Below are 17254 nucleotides of genomic sequence, written 5' to 3'. Positions count from 1 at the left end.
AGTCTTGCTTACTATGTCTTTTCAATTTGATTCTTCCTTAATTGGGAAGCTAGAAACCAGTGGGTGGATAATCGCTTTTTCCTGCTGGTCATCTGCTCACACTTTGCTGTCTGAATAAACTTTTTCTGTATTTCTATTTTTCCTGCCTCTTAGACACCAAAGAGCTTAAAAAACATGCCATTACCAAGGACTCTGGCAGGAAGGAGGCTACTCCTGGCTTTGTGGAAGGGCTGGAGTATGAGGCTTTCTGTGTACTAGACTACCCTCTGAGCATCTGTGCTCCTAGGAATTACACCAATAGTGATTTTAGAGCTCTTATGCCCTTCCTGGGTGATAGAATGGGCTTAATTTGACTCAAGAATAGTACATCAAAACTCTTAATTCCATTGAGATTAATGCATTTCTGGGGTTTTATGCTCTAAGAGGCCCTTTGCTGTGCAGAAGGAAGAGAGAGGTGGACAGAAAGGGCAGTGGGGAGACGATGAGACTAAAACGTGGAAAGTCCAGATCTGGATCCCTCCTTACCACACACCTGCTCTGTGGCCTTGAGAGAAACATGTAATCTTTATAAGCCTTAGATTTCTAATCTGTAAAATGTGTGTAATAGTTTTAGCTGCACTCCTTCCTTGCCGGGTTGATATAATAATCAAATAAGACTGGTCTCTGGGTCAGGCACAGTGGTTCACGCCTGTAATCCCAGCACTTTGGGAGGCCAAGGTGGGTGCATTGTCTGAGCCCAGGAGTTTAAGACTGCAGTGAGTTGTGCACTCGGCCTGGGTGACAGAGCAAGAGCCTTTTTCTTTTATTTATTTGTTTTTGAGACAGAGTCTCACTCTGTCACCCAGGCTGAAGTGCATTGGCAATCTCGGCTCACTGCAACCTCTGCCTCCCGGGTTCAAGCAATTCTCCTGCCTCAGCCTCCCCGAGTAGCTGGGATTACAGGTGCCCACCACCCTGACTAATTTTTATATTTTTAGTAGAGACGGGGTTTCACCATGTTGGCCAGGCTGGTCTTGGAACTCCTGACCTCGTGATCCACCCTCCCAAAGTGCTGGGCCTCCCAAAGTGCTGGGATTACAGGCATAAGCCACTGCACCTGGCCTTATTTATTTATTTAGGCAGGGTCTCACTCTGTCGCCCAGGCTAGAGTGTGGCAGCCCAATCATGGCTCACTGCAGCCTCGACTTCCTGAACTCAAATGATCCTCCCACTTCTCCAATGTGGTTGAGGGCTGGTGAAAGGGGCATTTGGGGGAGCAGGAAGGTGGGAGGTGGCAGTTGCTAAGGGCCCCACAGTGTTCCTGTCCCAGCCCTAGCTACGGCTTAGGTCACAATGGACGTTCACCTGTTGTCTTTGATGTTTAAATCCGCACCGACTTCCCATGAGGAGGATTTTTTTTTCCTGTCTGTCTTCAAAACAAAACAAAAGCAAAACAAAAACAAAACAAAAAAAACAGGTGTCTGCAGTGTTACGGCCACTATTAGTCAAGGATAACCACTGGGATGTGTTTCTGGAAGGAGTGGTGCTGAGGAGCAGTCCTGGCTGGAGGAAAGCTGTGTGAGAAGCAGGAGGAGTATGGTGTAACCGGCTCAGTTTGCCTTGGCTCTCTTTCTGTCGGAGTGATCCCGCAAAACGTCTGCTGAGGCATCATTTGTGTCTCCTGTGGCAGCCACAGACAGCAGGCCATGCTCTCTCCAGATCATATCCGAGATGCTGCTTTCTGCTCTCTGAGCTAAAGGCTGCAGCTGCTGAGAGAGGACAGGGCACTGGGTCGAAGCAGCTGCACAGTGTTGGGGAAGAGCTGGGCACTGAGGACTCTTCTCCCTGTACTTCTACAGGTTGGTGAATTCTGGCCTTACGTCAGTCTGTTGTTCAGCTTTGTCCTCGGTACTCAGCACTAATCAGAATCTCACGCACCTTTACCTGCGAGGCAACACTCTCGGAGACAAGGGGATCAAGCTACTCTGTGAGGGACTCTTGCACCCCGACTGCAAGCTTCAGGTGTTGGAGTAAGTCCTTCCGCTTATTACGGCGATGAGAACACATGGTGGCCAAGGGTGGAGGGAAGTTTAGGCAGAGTGGCCACAAGATAATCTGTATCTTAGAAGTGAGGTGTCTTCTTAGAGTTTGCCTTGTTACAGGATCATGGGACTGGGAGGAGTCCTTCTAGATGATATAAAGGTAGGAACTTGAGTCCTTTCCATCACAGTTTTCTGTACCACAAAACAAGGGCGCAGTATGACACTTATATTTAATGGAAATGTAGGGAAGGGCATTTGGTAAATCAGTGAACAAACCACTGTTACTAATTTGATCTGTGCAGTGCAGTGGATTTGAAAGAGATGCTCCTATCTGAAAAGGAGAGAGAAGAATAATTACTGGCATACAAGGCTGCTTCAAGCTAGTTAGTCCTGTGCTCTCTTTTTTTTTTTGTACCTGAAAGAAGACAGACTAAGATGCTAAGATCTTGGGGAGCCGGGGGGATGGTTAAGGGGACGTTTTCTTTAAATCACCCCCTTTTTGCAGATTAGACAACTGCAGTCTCACGTCACACTGCTGCTGGGATCTTTCCACACTTCTGACCTCCAGCCAGAGCCTGCGAAAGCTGAGCCTAGGCAACAATGACCTGGGCGACCTGGGGGTCATGATGTTCTGTGAAGTGCTGAAACAGCAGAGCTGCCTCCTGCAGAACCTGGGGTGAGTGTGCTCTGCAGAGATGCCTGTGGCGGGACTCTGAGTTCTCAGGAAATGTTGACTGTTATCAAAATCCAGGATGACTCTGGCTTCATTTGCAGTCACTCAGGATTAGGTTGGGCCTGGGTCAGTTGTGTGGATTTTTAAAAATAGAGAATATGGGGCTTAAACTACACATTCCACTTCACTGAGACCATTAGAACAACCAAGGTTAAGCTGGATTTCATCCATATTCCCTAAAGAAACACAAGTCCGAATGCGATCATGGCCAAGGAGGATTCTGTTCTACACAAGGAACCGTACTTTGTAAGACTCGTCTATGGCTCCTCCGAATTGGAAGGGTCTTTACATAGTGGAGATCTTGTTGTTTTGTTTCTGAGGATTTCTAAATGGGAAAAGAGTGCTCCAGGAACAGCAAGATTGGAAATTACACGAAATTCAACAGTGTGTCGGGACATTGCCAACCCACCTCTGTGATACCACTGAGGTAGTCGTCTCCTCTCTAGTAAGAGCTTCTTGGCGAGTCCCACGGTTCTGTCAGCCTTGATGATCGCACTTTTCCCTGAAGACGTTTTCACTGCTTGGCTTTAAGGCCAACATATTCTCCTGGGTTTTCTCCTATTTCATCAGCTCTTTCTACTCAGTCTCCTTTCTGACCTTTTCTTCATCATCCTGACCCCTATGTGTTGAATCCTCAGAGCTCAGTCGCTGGGCTAATTTTTCTTCCCTACACTTTCTCCCTCATTTAAATTACCTGGTCTTCTGGATTCATGATATATGTGCTGTGGCCTCCGGATTATACATCCGTAAATTCTGTGTCTGCATGCTTGTCTGATCTTTCTTCTTGGAGGTTTAATAAACCTGTCAAACGTCACATCCAGATCCACACCCATGCTATTCTCTTCTACCTGAAACCTGATTCTTCCCCATCTCAGTCAATGGTCACTTCCTCCAAGTTGCTCAGGCCAAAACATTTCTGGTTCTGTCGTCACTGTCTCTTTTTTCTTATAACCACGTCCAGTGTGTCAGCACATCCTGTGAGCTCTGCCTTCCCAGCTTGGCCACTCCCTGACCACTTCTGGCCAGCTTCATGGCTTCTTCCCTGGCTCAAGCCACCATCACCTGGTGTCTGGATTGTCATGGTGGCATTCTGACAGGCCACCCTGCATCTGTTATTCTGATTTTAGCAGACAAGGGATTCAGCTAAAATGTAACTCAGATCATATCACTCTTGCCAACATCGTCTGGTGACTTCTTATCACTTTCATAATCAGAGCAACAAACTCATGGTAGATTCCATGCCCCACATAATCCAGCCTCTCCTGCTTCCAAAGATTCCGCTTCTTCCAACCCTTGCTTATTCTACCCCAGTACAGTGGTCTCCTTGCTGTTTTGCAAGAACACTGTCATCTCTGGATTTTTGCACTTGCTTTTCTTCCTGCCTAGAACTCTCGCCCCTTCAGTATCCACATGCATTATTCTCTGTACATTCTTAAATTCTCTCTTAAAGGTCTTCCTCTCTGCGAGGCTGTCTTTGACTATTCTACTGAAAATAGAAGCAAGCGCTTTTTTCTTCTCTTCTCATTCTCCTCTGCAGTGAAGCACATCTTATGTACTACGTTGTTTTCTTGTTTATTTATTATCTATCTCTGCTCCCAAAATATAAATTCCTTTAGTCCAGGGACTTCTGTCCATATTAATGATCTCAAGGCTGAGAACCTGTTGGAATGCAGGTTTGAATAAATACAAGTTTGAATCAGCCTTGCATCCTTGTGCCGACGTAATTGAGCACATTTGCTGCAGGACAAGCCAACATTCCCAGAGCTAAGAGAGATGGGGGAAGAAAAGAAGGATTGGTCAGGTCAAAGCTGGGGACACTGCTACATGTAGAGTCACTGACCTAGCCCTGAGGGACATTCAGGACCCAGGCTGAGGGACAGGCTCAAAATAGATAGAAGAATGCATGAATGCAATCAACCTGTTTTCTCAGGCTGTGATAACAAGCTGTTCTAGACTGTGTGACTCAAACATGGAGATTTATTTTCTCACAATACTGGAGGCTGGAAAGTCCAAAATCAAGTCTCTGATGAATTTGGTTGCTGGCGAGAGTCCTCTTCCTGATTTGCAGATGGCTACCTTCTTGCTGTGTGATTGCATGGAGTGAGGGGAGGCAAGAGAGAGAAGACAGGGGAGAAAGAACAAACTCTCTGGTATCTCTCCTGTAAGGGCACTCACCCCGTCCTGAGGGCCCCACCCTCACCACTTCATCTAACTCTACCTACCTCCCAAGGGCCTCACCTTTAAGTACCATCACATTAGGGGTTTGGGCTTCATCATGGGAATTTTTAAGGAAGACAAGCATTCAGTATATAACACCACCAAACTGAGATGGTTAGAAATGGTGCAGGATAAATGGGCGGATTTATTAGTTAAGTTGCAAGGGAAACTTTATTAAAGAGGAGGAACAACTTAAAGAAAATGTGAGAGGCATCCTGGGCAAATGCAATGTGTAGAATTGGTTGGGTTCATGACTAAATGAACATAAGGTAAAAAAATTTACAAGACAGTTAAGGAAGTGTAAATGCTGACTGGACATACAGTGATACTAAGAAATTATTGTTAAACAGTTTGGATGTGATAGTGATATTGTAATTATATTTTAGTGGCACAAAGTGAATTATTGACAGATGCATTAAATGCAATATTTAAAATAATCCATGGGTGGGAGGAGTGGCTGGGCAATAGAAGAAACAAGTTGACATGACCTGTTTAATAATCGAACTTGGGTAATGGACACAGGGGGTTCATTATACTATTTTCTATACTTTTATGTATGCTTAAAAAGTTCCCAACTAGATAGTTAAAAATATAACAGGAAGCACATTGGGCACTTAGAGCTTTTTTTTTCCCCCCACATTTTTATTGGGAGCTGTGGGAGGGGCCTCCTCTGTCATTGGGGGTGCTCACAGTTTCTTCAGCCACTCCAGGCTGGGGCCCTGGGGGTCTGGGGGTGGCTGGGCACGTCAGGCTGTTCCCATCATCGCGGACGGGCACTGGGTAGTTGTAGGGCGTGGCCTTGTTGATGGTGATGGAGTTCTTGGTGTAGGGGCTGAACGGGGGCAGAATTACAGCCAGGCTCCCGATGACGAAGGACACGACGAGCACTGGCTCCTCGGCCCGGGCATTCTTGAAGAAGGCGCGGAGTCTGGCGGCCATCTTGGTCTCGGCGGCGGCGACGGCGGCGGGGACGCGGAGCCCTCTGGGAGTTGTGGTCCCCCGGTTTTTTTTTTTTTTTTTTTTTATTAACATTTTAGAAGTGTGTGGAGTTTAGGGAAATGGAGAGATGAGACTTCTAAGGTTAACGACTCTGAGAGAGTTATCTGAAGTGGGCAACCCAGGCTTTCTATTTGCTTTTACAGGTTGTCTGAAATGTATTTCAATTATGACACAAAAAGGGCGTTAGAAACGCTTCAAGAAGAAAAGCCGGAGCTGACCGTCATCTTTGAGCCTTCGTGGTAGGGGTGGAAGCAGGGCTGCCAGACGCCAGCGTTCTCGGGGCCCTCCGGCTGCGGGTCCTCAGGTGAAGTGAGCTGTGATCCAGCCAGGCCAAGAGCGCAGCGCTGTGGTCGTTCCGGTGGAGTGTCGGAGCAGAGAGCTTGCCCACCATGCCTTCGTGTGGAGAGCTGGGGCATCTCCTTTGCACCCGGGTGAGGAAGACACCAGGGCAATGACAGCATCGGATGTTGTTCTCATCACAGCGCCTTAGTTAGAGGATGCTCCTCTTGGTGACCTCATGTAATTAGCTCGTTCAATAAAGCACTTTCTTTGTCTTTATTTTTCTCTTCTCACTGTCTAACTTTCTTTTTCCAATCATTTTTTTCTTCTTTGTTCTGTTTACTTTTGCTCATGTCATCATTTCTGCTATCTTTCTATTAACTGACCATAACACAGAACTAGTTGACTATATATTATGTTAAAGTTTTATGGCAGCTATTTATTTATTTAAAATTTTTGTAATACTATTGTTTTCTAATAATAATTCATGCTTTTTGTAGTTAGTTGAAAATTCAGGAATATGTAAAACTTTTTTTTGTATGTATTTAATTAAATTGTTTCCTTTTCTTAATTTTAAAAAAGAGTACCCAGACATTTTTAAAATTATTTCTCTAAAGCACTAAAGGTAAATTAAATTGCTTGGTGCATTTTAAAAGTCACTTTGGCAAATGGTTCTGTTGTAGATAATTTTTAAAAAATTACCTCACTCTAACTGTAATGAGTGGAATTTCATCTTTGCTAGGATAGAATGAAAATCGTGGAGTGAAAGGTTTGAGGGTATCAGAGCCTGCACTCCTAACTAGAAGTATTATGTAGAAGATGCATCTTGCTTTCAGTTGGTAACAGCTTATTTTGGATTTATCCTATCCGAGGAACAGTTCATCTATCATACTTCACAGAACATTAAGTTTTAAGGAAATATTTACTAATTGCTTCTCAACACATGGACAACTCTTAAACCGCATGGAATTGCTCAGGATGAAATACTACTTCCTCTATACAATTAGCCATCAAAGTAGCCACACTTTGCTACTCAAAGTGTGGTCTATGAACTATCAATATAGGAGTTTGTATAAGAATGTAAAGCAATCACATTATTAAACATGCCTTTTAGATGAGCTGACATTTAAAAAAACCCTTAAGACTGTTTTTATAAGAGAAACAGTGTGAGATTCACATTCTATTGCAAACTCTGTCTTGTTAGCATTTCTGAGCAGCACCAACTGGAGATTGGGTTTCTGCATCTTGGTGAACTATTACCAACTGCCTTCCTGCTACAAACACTTTGATACCTGTATAAATAATGTAATCAGAAACACATAGCTGAGCTTGAAAGAGAGAAAGATAACTTTTGGGCATTAGGACTTTAAAACTGGCCAGGTTGCTGAGAATGCCATTATTTCATTCCTTTTTATGACTGAATAGTGTTTTTCCATGGTATATATCTCACATTTTCTTTTTCTTTTTTTTTTTTTTTTGAGATGGAGTCTCACTGTGTTGCCCAGTCTGGAGTGCAGTGGCGTGACCTCAGCTCACTGCAACCTCCGCCTTTCGGGTTCAAGTAATTCTCTGCCTCAGCCTCCTGAGTAGCTGGGATTACAGGCGTGTGCCACCATGCCCAGCTAATTTTTGTATTTTTAGTAGAGACGGGGTGTCACCATCTTGGCCAGGCTGGTCTTGAACTCCTGACCTCATGATTCACCCGCCTTGGCCTCCCAAAGTGCTGGGATTATAGGCATGAGCCACCGCGCCCGGCCTGTCTCACATTTTCTTTATTCACTAGTTGACTGATGGGCATTTGGGCTAGTTCCGTATTTTTCCAATTGCAAATTGTGCTGCTATAAACACGCATGAGCAAGTAACTTTTTCATTTAATGACTTATTTTCCTCTGGGTAGATACCCAGTAGTGGCATTGCTGGATCAAATGGTAGATCTACTTTTAGTTCTTTAAGGAATCTTCACACTGTTTTCCATAGTGGTTGTACTAGTTTTTGTACTAGTTTACATTTCATGGAAAAACTTTCTATAGAAGAAAATGTGAACTACAGAGAAAAAAAAATCCAAAATCACAGGAAAGAGATAGCAATCTACTTAATTCCTGGAATTGTTTGAAAAACTCATGTAAAATTTGTGGAGATTTACGTATCTGGAGAAAAACACATATTCATTATAAGTAAAATAAGATTGTATTTCAGCTTCCTCTTGTGTATACTTAGGAGTAATAGAAAAGAGACAAGTGGGGAGAGAATAAAAGAAATACAGGAAGAGGAAAAGAGAAAAGAATCAGGAAATTGGAAGTTAAATAATTCCACACATACTTATTGAAGTCTATTTAAACAATGCTTAAAAACATATGGCCTCTTAGAATTACACTTTTAAAATGAACTTTGTTGCTATGGGATTTGGGGCATTATGACAGGAAGTGAGATGTTTGAAGATAGGGTTGTTGAGCTCTCTGGGTATTAACTCCTTAAGTGAAAGATGCTGTGAGTTCACATTAGACTTGTGCAGTGTTCTTTAATTGATGGAGACGCTACATCTCACGTCCTCATCGTCCACAGAGCCTCCAGATCCTGGCCAGGAGTCTTCTCAGAGCCTCCTTCACATCTTTATTTCTCAGGGTGTAGATGAAGGGATTGAGAGTGGGGGTGATTATGGAATAGAAGAGAGAAATAAATTTGCCCTGCTCTTGGGAGTAGCTGGAAGGGGGCTGAAGATACATGTAAATGGCAGGTAGGTAGAAGAGGGAGACGACCATCAGGTGGGAGGAACACGTACCAAAGGCCTTGTGTCGTCCCTTGGAGGATTGGATCCTGAGCACTGTGCGGGCAATAAAGCCGTAGGAGAGAAGGATGAGAGCCAGGGGCACCAACACGAAGAAGGCCACCAGCACAGCCAGCGTGGCATCATTCACAGCTGTGTCGGCACACGACAGCTTGATCATGGCCGGGACCTCACAGAAAAAGTTGTTTAGCACCTGCTGCCCGCAGAACGGCAATTGCACAGTCAGGACCACCTGCACAAAGGAGTTGCCGAAGCCACTGAGCCAGGCCAGAGCCACGAGCTGCTGACAGAGAGCACGGTGCATGAGAACGGCGTAGTGCAGGGGGTCGCAGATGGCCACGTAGCGGTCCAAGGCCATGGCGGCCAGGAGGATGCACTCCGTGCATCCCAGCCAGTGGAAGACTGCATACTGCACAGTGCAGCCTCCGTAGCTGATGGTCTTCTGGGAACTGCCCATGTTGACCAGCATCTGAGGGACCGTAGTGGTGGTGTAGCAGAGGTCCAGGAAGGACAGGTGGCTGAGGAAGGTGTACATGGGGCCGTGGAGTTGAGGATCCAGCCGGGATGCCAGGATGATGGCGACGTTCCCCAACATGGCCAGCACGTAGGACAGCAGGAGGACCACAAAGAGAGGGAGTTCCAGCCATGGCCTGTCAGACACACCCAGAAGGATGAAGGCTTTAGGGGAGTCCCCTGAGAAGCTCTGGTTGTCACTTTTCATGTTGTGGCATTTTCTGGCACCTGTGACAAATTGAGAAAATCGGAATGAATAATACCTGAGAAGAGGAACTGATCGCTTTCCTCCCTCTTGCATCCACTCTTCCTTCCCCAGGTGATGGCCTGTTTGATTCTCCTTACCTCTGTGGAGACGCTGGGATGTGGAGGGTTCAGAACAAAGAGCCCCAGCAGCAGCCTCTGTGTCTTTGCTTTCCTTCCTACTCAGTGGCCTCAACTAAAGCCATTTAATCTCCCTGAACTTCTGCATCTGTGAAATGGGGAGAAATACCTGCTTAAATTGCCAAGACTTGGGGACGATAGAGACATTAAGTATGTGAGAAGAATACCTCATGAATGACAGTTGTGTTCCAGGTAGAGTGAAGGCTGCCACAGCTCCCATCACCGTCAGAATGTTCAATTTCTGTCTGCCTCCACATCGACAGGGAATTGTCCACTGTTTTAGGCTTTCCCATTTTGGGAGGTAGTGGTAGGAGGGAGGTGGGCCGTGACATAAAGCAAGCAGAAGGGCTTTGTGAGCAGCTGGGGGCTGTATTGATAGAACCACCCCCCATCACCTGCTCACGCTTGCATCCGGCTCCCCGATTCATGCTAATCTCTGCTTTCAAGACCTCTCACGCACAGGCAGCCCTGTCACTTGCACTGGTGGTAAAAGCAGCACAGTTCTAGGTCCTGTGAGTCTCTGGAGTGGAAGAGCCAAGTCACATGTTACTTCAGCCCCTGAATAGGTTATGGTAGCTAATGAGACCCCAGAGCATGGAATTTTGAGCACAGGGAGAAAGCTCTTGATTGGCGTGAGAAACGTAGTCCCTGGAACTGTCTACTGAAAGGTCAGACTGCCCTCTACGGCTAGGTTTTATCTGATGGCTTGAGTGACGTTCCAATTTCCTGCACCATTTCTTTGCCAAGCAGCTGTCACCGCTCAGTGATAGAAAACAGCCAATTTGATTTCTGAAACCATTGCTGTTAGGAAGCAACCGGGTTGCCACCTGCTGATTCATGGCTCCTTTCGACTGCACCCTTGGCTTCTCACCTCCTACACTTGCTCCAGCATTGCACACCTTCCAGTTCCTGATGGGGATGATATGCTCCATGATAGGATTGAAAAATATTATTAATAAACAATAATTAATAATTTATTAATAATAAATTCTGCAAGCAGACAATTTATGAAGGATTTTTATTCGTGATGTGGTACCTTATGCATAGACTGTAAAACTAACAGGGATCTGCTCAGCTTAGATGTTGCAACAGGTGTTCCCCACTGCCCCAGTTGATATTTTGAAGAACTCTACTGTTACTGGAAAACAACTCAAACTCCAGGGTTTCAGTGGAGGAATAAGTTCAAAATTTCCCTCCTGCTTCTCTAGTTTCAAAACTACACAAGGTTTGTTAGAAAGTTCCCAATATTCTTATGAAACACTCAATTATTGTACTTCCTCCCAGATTCTATCAACAATACTTATGACACAAACTTCACAGAATGTGATCTTATCTCCAATGAGCTCAAGATGCCAGCCAAAACAGTGAGCTGTGGCCGAGCAAAGTCAAGCTAGCACATATTCAAGCCTAATTATTAAGAAGTAAAGGAATTATGACATTTCTCCTTCTGAGACTTCTGATTCCAGAGTTTCTTTTCAGAGCCTAATCTGGGAGAAAAGGGAGAAGTTGTAGGGATAGTGAAGAAAGAAATGAGAGAATGAAGGAAGCAAGAAAGATAGAGGGGTCAATGTAGGCGGCAATTTCTAATAAAGACAAGTGATTTACCACTCACGACGAGCCAGGTACTGTAATAATAACTTGATGTTGCTTTAATATCTCAGCAAAGTCCATGTTTTCACCCCTAATTCACTGAGTGACTTGGGAGGATAGCTGGTCTACCTTAGTTACACGGCAGAAAATGGTAAAGCCAGGACTGAAAGCCAAACTCCTGCTCTTAACTACTATTCTCTCCAGGACTTTCTTTAAAAAAAGAGCAGCTGGTGACATGGGGAGCAGCAAGGGCAGTCGCCTAAACGACTGAGACAAAAGAAGATGCTGGGAAGGGGAGATGAGGGAGAAGAAGGTCGCAGGAGAGAAAGGGGCTGGGATTACAGAGGAGAGGTTTTCTTGTAATTATAATCCACTGTACAAGTGCACACTTAAGTACACACGTGCACACACCTGCATGCGCGTGTACACACACACAGTTTCTCAACAGCAAAGCTGGATACTGCCCAGCCCTGCCCCTCATGCCCTGGATCTGATGCCCTTCTATTCAGGCCTTTCCACATGGAGCTTTCGTAGGTGTCTGGCCTCTGCGTTCCTTGACCTTCTTACATCTTCCCACTACCCAAGTACAGGTGCCCCCCATGGCACAGCCTTGCTTCCCTGGATGGACACAATCATTCCCACAAATGTCGCCGTCGCATTCAAATGGAATCCCTCCAGGCTGTTTCTACATCTGCCAGTTCCTCACTGACCTCTAACCCCCTTTGTGACATTGTGAACTGAGGCATCCCAAATTTCACCTGGCAGCCATCCTCCCAGACTCAAAGCAGCTCCTTCACCTTAATTCTGGCTGACTTCCCTTCAGTCACTGTGACGCCAAGTACTGAGGTTCTTTCTAATCATGTTCTACTCCTCAGTCACTCTAGTTCAACACCAAAGTTAAATAATTCAACACCCGTACAACGCTGTGATCCCACCCATACGATGTTGCATCGTTGCAGGCACGCACCGTCTGTATCCTCACCACTGCCATCCTGGGCAGAAACCCTCACCAGGACCCCTCTTGGAAGTTGCTACCTGCCTCTCTGCAGGCAGCTTCAACCCCTCACTCACCCTCACACGAAGTCGTCTTTCTGAGACTCAGGCCTTAAGAGCAAAGATATCTTTAAGTGTTTCAGTTACCAAAAATATAAGAACCCGTCGCTCAAGGAGCTACCTGCTGATCGTATCGTGTTCACACTGAATTCCTGCAGTTTCTTCTGAGACCCGTCATGTCCCTCTGCGTTGGCAGCCACCACATGGTATTTTAACAGCAGCACTTAGGCCATGGCTGCTGGCAGGCTAGTCTGTGAACCCGCGGGCTGTGATACACCCTTAGATATATATCATTCCCTGGAGGACATATAATCCTTATGATTAATATATCTATATTATCTATCTCTTATCCCCGGCATTTGCTGCTGAAATCTCTGCTGAAGCTTGATGGAATGCATTATTAGCTATTCCACCACACAAGATCTAAAATCAAATTTACAGCAGTGTGTGGAATTCCTAGAAAGCAGCTTACGAGATGGGCAAACAGAATTGTATGGATCATAGATTTTATTGCTTATTAGTCCAAAGGGTGTCTTTCTTCAATCTAGAATGCAGCCTTCCATCCCACAACCGGGATAGCCTGGTCCAGGCCCTGTTCAGCTGCAGAGGCCATCATTGGGATTACACTCAAGAGAGTCTTGGGGACAAGGCTTAATGATAGCAATGTTTTCCTGATAAGTACAATCGAGACATTAGCTGGCACAGGGGTTTGAAAGCACAGAAGCCCAGCCTCAACTCGACCTCTTCATCTTTATTCTCAGTCTCACTCAACAGCCTCTGCAATGTAGTTAGTGTCCCTGTGCATGCACAGTCCTTTCTCATCCTGTGCCAGGATCTGGGAAAGTGCACATCCTCCTGCTGGGAATAGCAGGAATGTCTTGGGAATCTTACCTCCTTCCCTTCCCTTCATGTCCCGCCTCTGGTTTCAGGACAGCCCAGTTTCTTTCCTTTAACTGTCCTCACTAATTTAACACTATTCATCGTCTTCTGTAGCTCCCACAGTACAAGGGGGTTTGAGGACCATGAATATCCCTATTGCCACAGTGGACCTGAGGTCTAATTTATCATAACACTTTAATTTGAAAGATTAAACACATTCCTAGCATTGAGAGGAGAAGGGAAGTAAGTCAGCATTGAATGGGCACCCACCAGCTCTCTGTGCACCAGGCACCGCATATGTGCCCTCCCATATCCTATTTCAATAACTTGAAAACTCAGAGGTTCAGAAAGATTAAGAAGTTCACCTCATTCAGGGACTGGGGTACGAGTCCATGGGGTAAGCTATTTAAACACCCAATGATGGTTCACACGGAGGGGAAGTTACTTTCTCGTAAGCCTCTGGATGTCATAATCTGTCACTCTCAAAAGTAACAAACACTTTCCCTTTAAAAAAATTTATTTTATATTTACTTAAAATAAATAGAGATGGGGGTCTTGCTATTGCTCAGACTAGTCTCGAACTCCTAGACTTAAGTGATCCTCCCACCTTGACCTCCCAAAGTGCTGGGATTACAGGTGTGAGCCACCTCGCCTAGCCCAGTTTCCCTTTTGCATGCACTACTTTGTTAAACACCCTGTAAACCTGAAAAATGTTAAAGACCTCATCTAATGGAAAAATTTTAAATGTGCTGTATCATTTGATAATCATTTCCAATATGTTAATTTTTTACTTTTTAGGGAGATTGCAATTTCTTTTTTTCTTTTCTTTTTTTTTTTTAAAATTATACTTTAAGTTCTGGGATACATGTGCAGAAGGTGCAGGTTTGTTACACAGGTATACACGTGCCATGGTTGTTTGCTGAATCATCAACCCGTCATCTACATTAGGTATTTCTCCCAATGCTCTCCCTCCCCTAGACCCTACCCCCCAACAGACCCGGTGTGTGATGTTCCCCTCCCTGTGTCCATGTGTTCTCATTGATCAGCTCCCACTTATGAGTAAGAACATGAACATGTCTTACATATTATGTCATTCACAGCATAAAGAATGCAATTAATTCACAAAAATGATTATTGATTTTGTTAGCAAATCTAAAAGCCTCATCCCTCAAATAGCTCCTTATTCCGGAGGGTACGTAGAGTCCTCAGCCCCATCAGTTATTCCTTCTAGTGCTGGGAAGAAGGGAAAGAGGAGGAGAAGGAGCTGGGGCCCAGCAGTGATGGCCTATGGGAGGGAGGATACGGCTGCACAGCCCTCAGCACAGGGCTCACGCAGGGTGGGCCCCTCTGCACATGCCTTCCCCCTACCACCGCCACACTTCTTCGCCTTTTTATGTGGTCTGACTTTTTCAGATTTTTCAATTTGAAGCTTGCTTTCTCGGGGACTGATACTATTCAGCTTTGCGTTCTCTTTTTCTCTCTTTCCATGGCCCTGCTCAGCTCAATACTGCCCTTGTGACTGCAATTCAGCATCCTCAAAAATAGGGGGAAGCAGAGGAAGGGGCTCAGGGTCCCCATACACTGTGTGCAACGTCCACTGTTCCGTTGAGTGTCAGAGAGCATGCCTACCTACAGGCAGAGCATCCTGTTCTGCTCCCGGCTCTCTTTTCTAGATAAAACGACACAACACAATTTTACACTTGCTGCTGAATGCGTGGTCCTTGTTCATCGACTCATCCATCCTCCACCTCATGTGCCCGTGGTCTCCAGCAGAGACCAGTGTTAATACTGCCTCAGCCTGCACCTCCACTGCACTGTACAGATTTTAGCTTGACTAGAGTTGAGGATGAATCACTTACCTCCAGGGTACCTGGCTCCTACAGAAGACTTGGTTTAGGACTGAAGGCTATATTGCAGCCTGTACTGGTCTTAGTTGCGGAGGGATATTTAAGGATGGACTTACTAGAAATGCTCTTCATATTCCAGGAAGACACAGTTCATTTCCTCTGATGGGCCACTGTGGCCTTGCCATTTGCTGGAACCCCACCCTCTGAGCAAGTCTGAGAGATTCTTCTCAGTCTAGAAGGAGTCTGCTGTCCATTGCAACAGGCTTGCTGGGGAGACTCAGGCTTTTCTGGACTCTCCCTTGGCAGTGCGTGAGGTCCGTGGATCTGCCCTGACCTTGGTCTCCCAGAGTGCCTATAGACACCTTGACATGCTGGAGGTTACTTCCGAGGATAAAGCTTTCAGGCAATACACCGTGCCCGTGTCACGTTCCCGGTTCATTTCAGAATTATCCCTCAGGTTTAACTTGATCTCATCCTCTCCACTGTTTTCTATAAGGGCCCTGCGCGTTCTCCCCAGACTTGCTCTCCTCTGGCTGTGAAATTATCCCTAACCCTGATGTTTTATTTAATTAGTGTCTAAGGAGTTAGCTGATAATCGTGGTGGTGATAGAGCTTGGAGTTCTTGCAATTAATGGCAAATCCCAGAAGACCAGAAAACCAGAGAAAACGGATCAATAATGGGGAATGAGAACTCTGTGTGTGTGTGTTTGTGTGTGTTGAACTCTTCAGGGCTGGTGCATGGTGGGGCGATCATTGTAACATCAGAGTGGAGTAGTAACTACAGTGTGTGATTCAGTTAAAGCATGAGACCGAACTGGCTTCAGCACCAGGCTCGGTCCTCATGCTGTGTGTCTTTGAGCAGGTTACCTAACCTATCTGTGCCTCACTTGTGTCATCTAAAAAATACAAGAAACATTAGTATTGTTTTGCACAGTCTGTTACAAGGGTGGAATGAATTGGTACTTGTAAAGCACTCAGAACAATGAGTGGCACAGAGTAATACATGTTGAGGGGTTTTTGTTGTTCTTGTTGATATATTGTCTCAGCACTCTATTCTATTTGTCACATGGAGGGGATATAAAAGTTGTAAGAGAGCCCGCAAGAAGTAGAGCAAATTTTATTTATTTTTTTATTTTCTTATTTGTATAAATTTAAGGGCTACTGGTGCAATTTTGTTACACGGATATATTGTGCAGTGATGAAATCTGGGCATTTAGTGTAACTATCACCCGAATAATGTACATTTTACCCCACGTAATTTCTCCTCCCTCACCCCCTGACACCCTCCTACCCTCCGTAGTCTCCAGGGTCTCTTACTCCATCCTCTGCATCCCTGTGGACACATCATTTCGCTCCCACTTGTAACTGAGAACATGTGGTATTTGACTTTCTGTTTCTCCGTGGTTTGGCTCAAGATAGTGGCCTCCAGTTCCATCCACATTGCAGCAAAGACATGACTTCATTTTTTTTATGGCTGAATAGAATTCTTTTTTTTTTTTTATTTTTTTTATTTTTTATTTTTTTTGAGACGGAGTCTTGCTCTGTCGCCCAGGCTGGAGTGCAGTGGCCGCATCTCAGCTCACTGCAAGCTCCGCCTCCCGGGTTTACGCCATTCTCCTGCCTCAGCCTCCGGAGTAGCTGGGACTACAGGCGCCCGCCACCTCGCCCGACTAGTTTTTGTATTTTTAGTAGAGATGGGGTTTCACCGTGTTAGCCAGGATGGTCTCGATCTCCTGACCTCGTGATCCGCCCGTCTCGGTCTCCCAAAGTGCTGGGATTACAGGCTTGAGGGCTGAATAGAATTCTTATAGTGCAAATTTTAATTCATGAGCAATAATTCATGTGATTAAATGCTGCTACAGGAACCACTGTGAATAGCAGCACCTTGGTGCAGTTACCCTCCCTCTCTAGGTTTTGACTTGATCATCTTTTCTCTCTAGCTTTAGATGTCTAA

General features: G+C 45.3%; 2 protein-coding genes across 4 annotated transcripts in view; one reads left to right on the top strand and one right to left on the bottom strand.

The window, feature by feature from the left end:
- NLRP3 (NLR family pyrin domain containing 3) overlaps positions 1-6830 on the top strand; it is a 32618-nt gene extending 25788 nt beyond the window's left edge. The window contains exons 8-10 of one of the 3 annotated variants that reach the window (XM_033196440.1): positions 1839-2009; positions 2527-2697; positions 6114-6830. In XM_033196440.1, coding sequence (XP_033052331.1) covers positions 1839-2009; positions 2527-2697; positions 6114-6213 — 442 coding nt within the window. In that variant the 3' untranslated portion in view covers positions 6214-6830. The remainder of the gene's footprint in view (positions 1-1838; positions 2010-2526; positions 2698-6113) is intronic. The other 2 variants (XM_033196441.1, XM_033196439.1) reach the window with 2 other exon arrangements.
- Positions 6831-8731: 1901 nt separating this feature from the next.
- On the bottom strand, positions 8732-10015 carry LOC117074714 (olfactory receptor 2B11). Its single transcript, XM_033196442.1, has 2 exons — positions 9893-10015; positions 8732-9775 (listed from the first exon to the last, which is right to left on the bottom strand). The coding sequence occupies exon 2, from the start codon at positions 9753-9755 to the stop codon at positions 8799-8801; it is 957 nt and encodes a 318-aa protein (XP_033052333.1). The 5' UTR covers positions 9756-9775; positions 9893-10015; the 3' UTR covers positions 8732-8798.
- Positions 10016-17254: the final 7239 nt, after the last annotated feature.

This window comes from Trachypithecus francoisi, unplaced genomic scaffold (genome assembly GCF_009764315.1).
Source record: "Trachypithecus francoisi isolate TF-2019V2 unplaced genomic scaffold, Tfra_2.0 Lachesis_group5, whole genome shotgun sequence".
Classification (NCBI taxonomy): domain Eukaryota; kingdom Metazoa; phylum Chordata; class Mammalia; order Primates; family Cercopithecidae; genus Trachypithecus; species Trachypithecus francoisi.
Note: the sequence above shows the minus strand (reverse complement) of the source record. Positions and strands in the feature narration are given on the sequence as shown.

What these genes read in the sequence shown, in the direction of transcription:
- LOC117074714 (XM_033196442.1), bottom strand. Translation starts at nt 9,755, where the DNA reads ATGAAAAGTGACAACCAGAGCTTCTCAGGGGACTCCCCTAAAGCCTTC.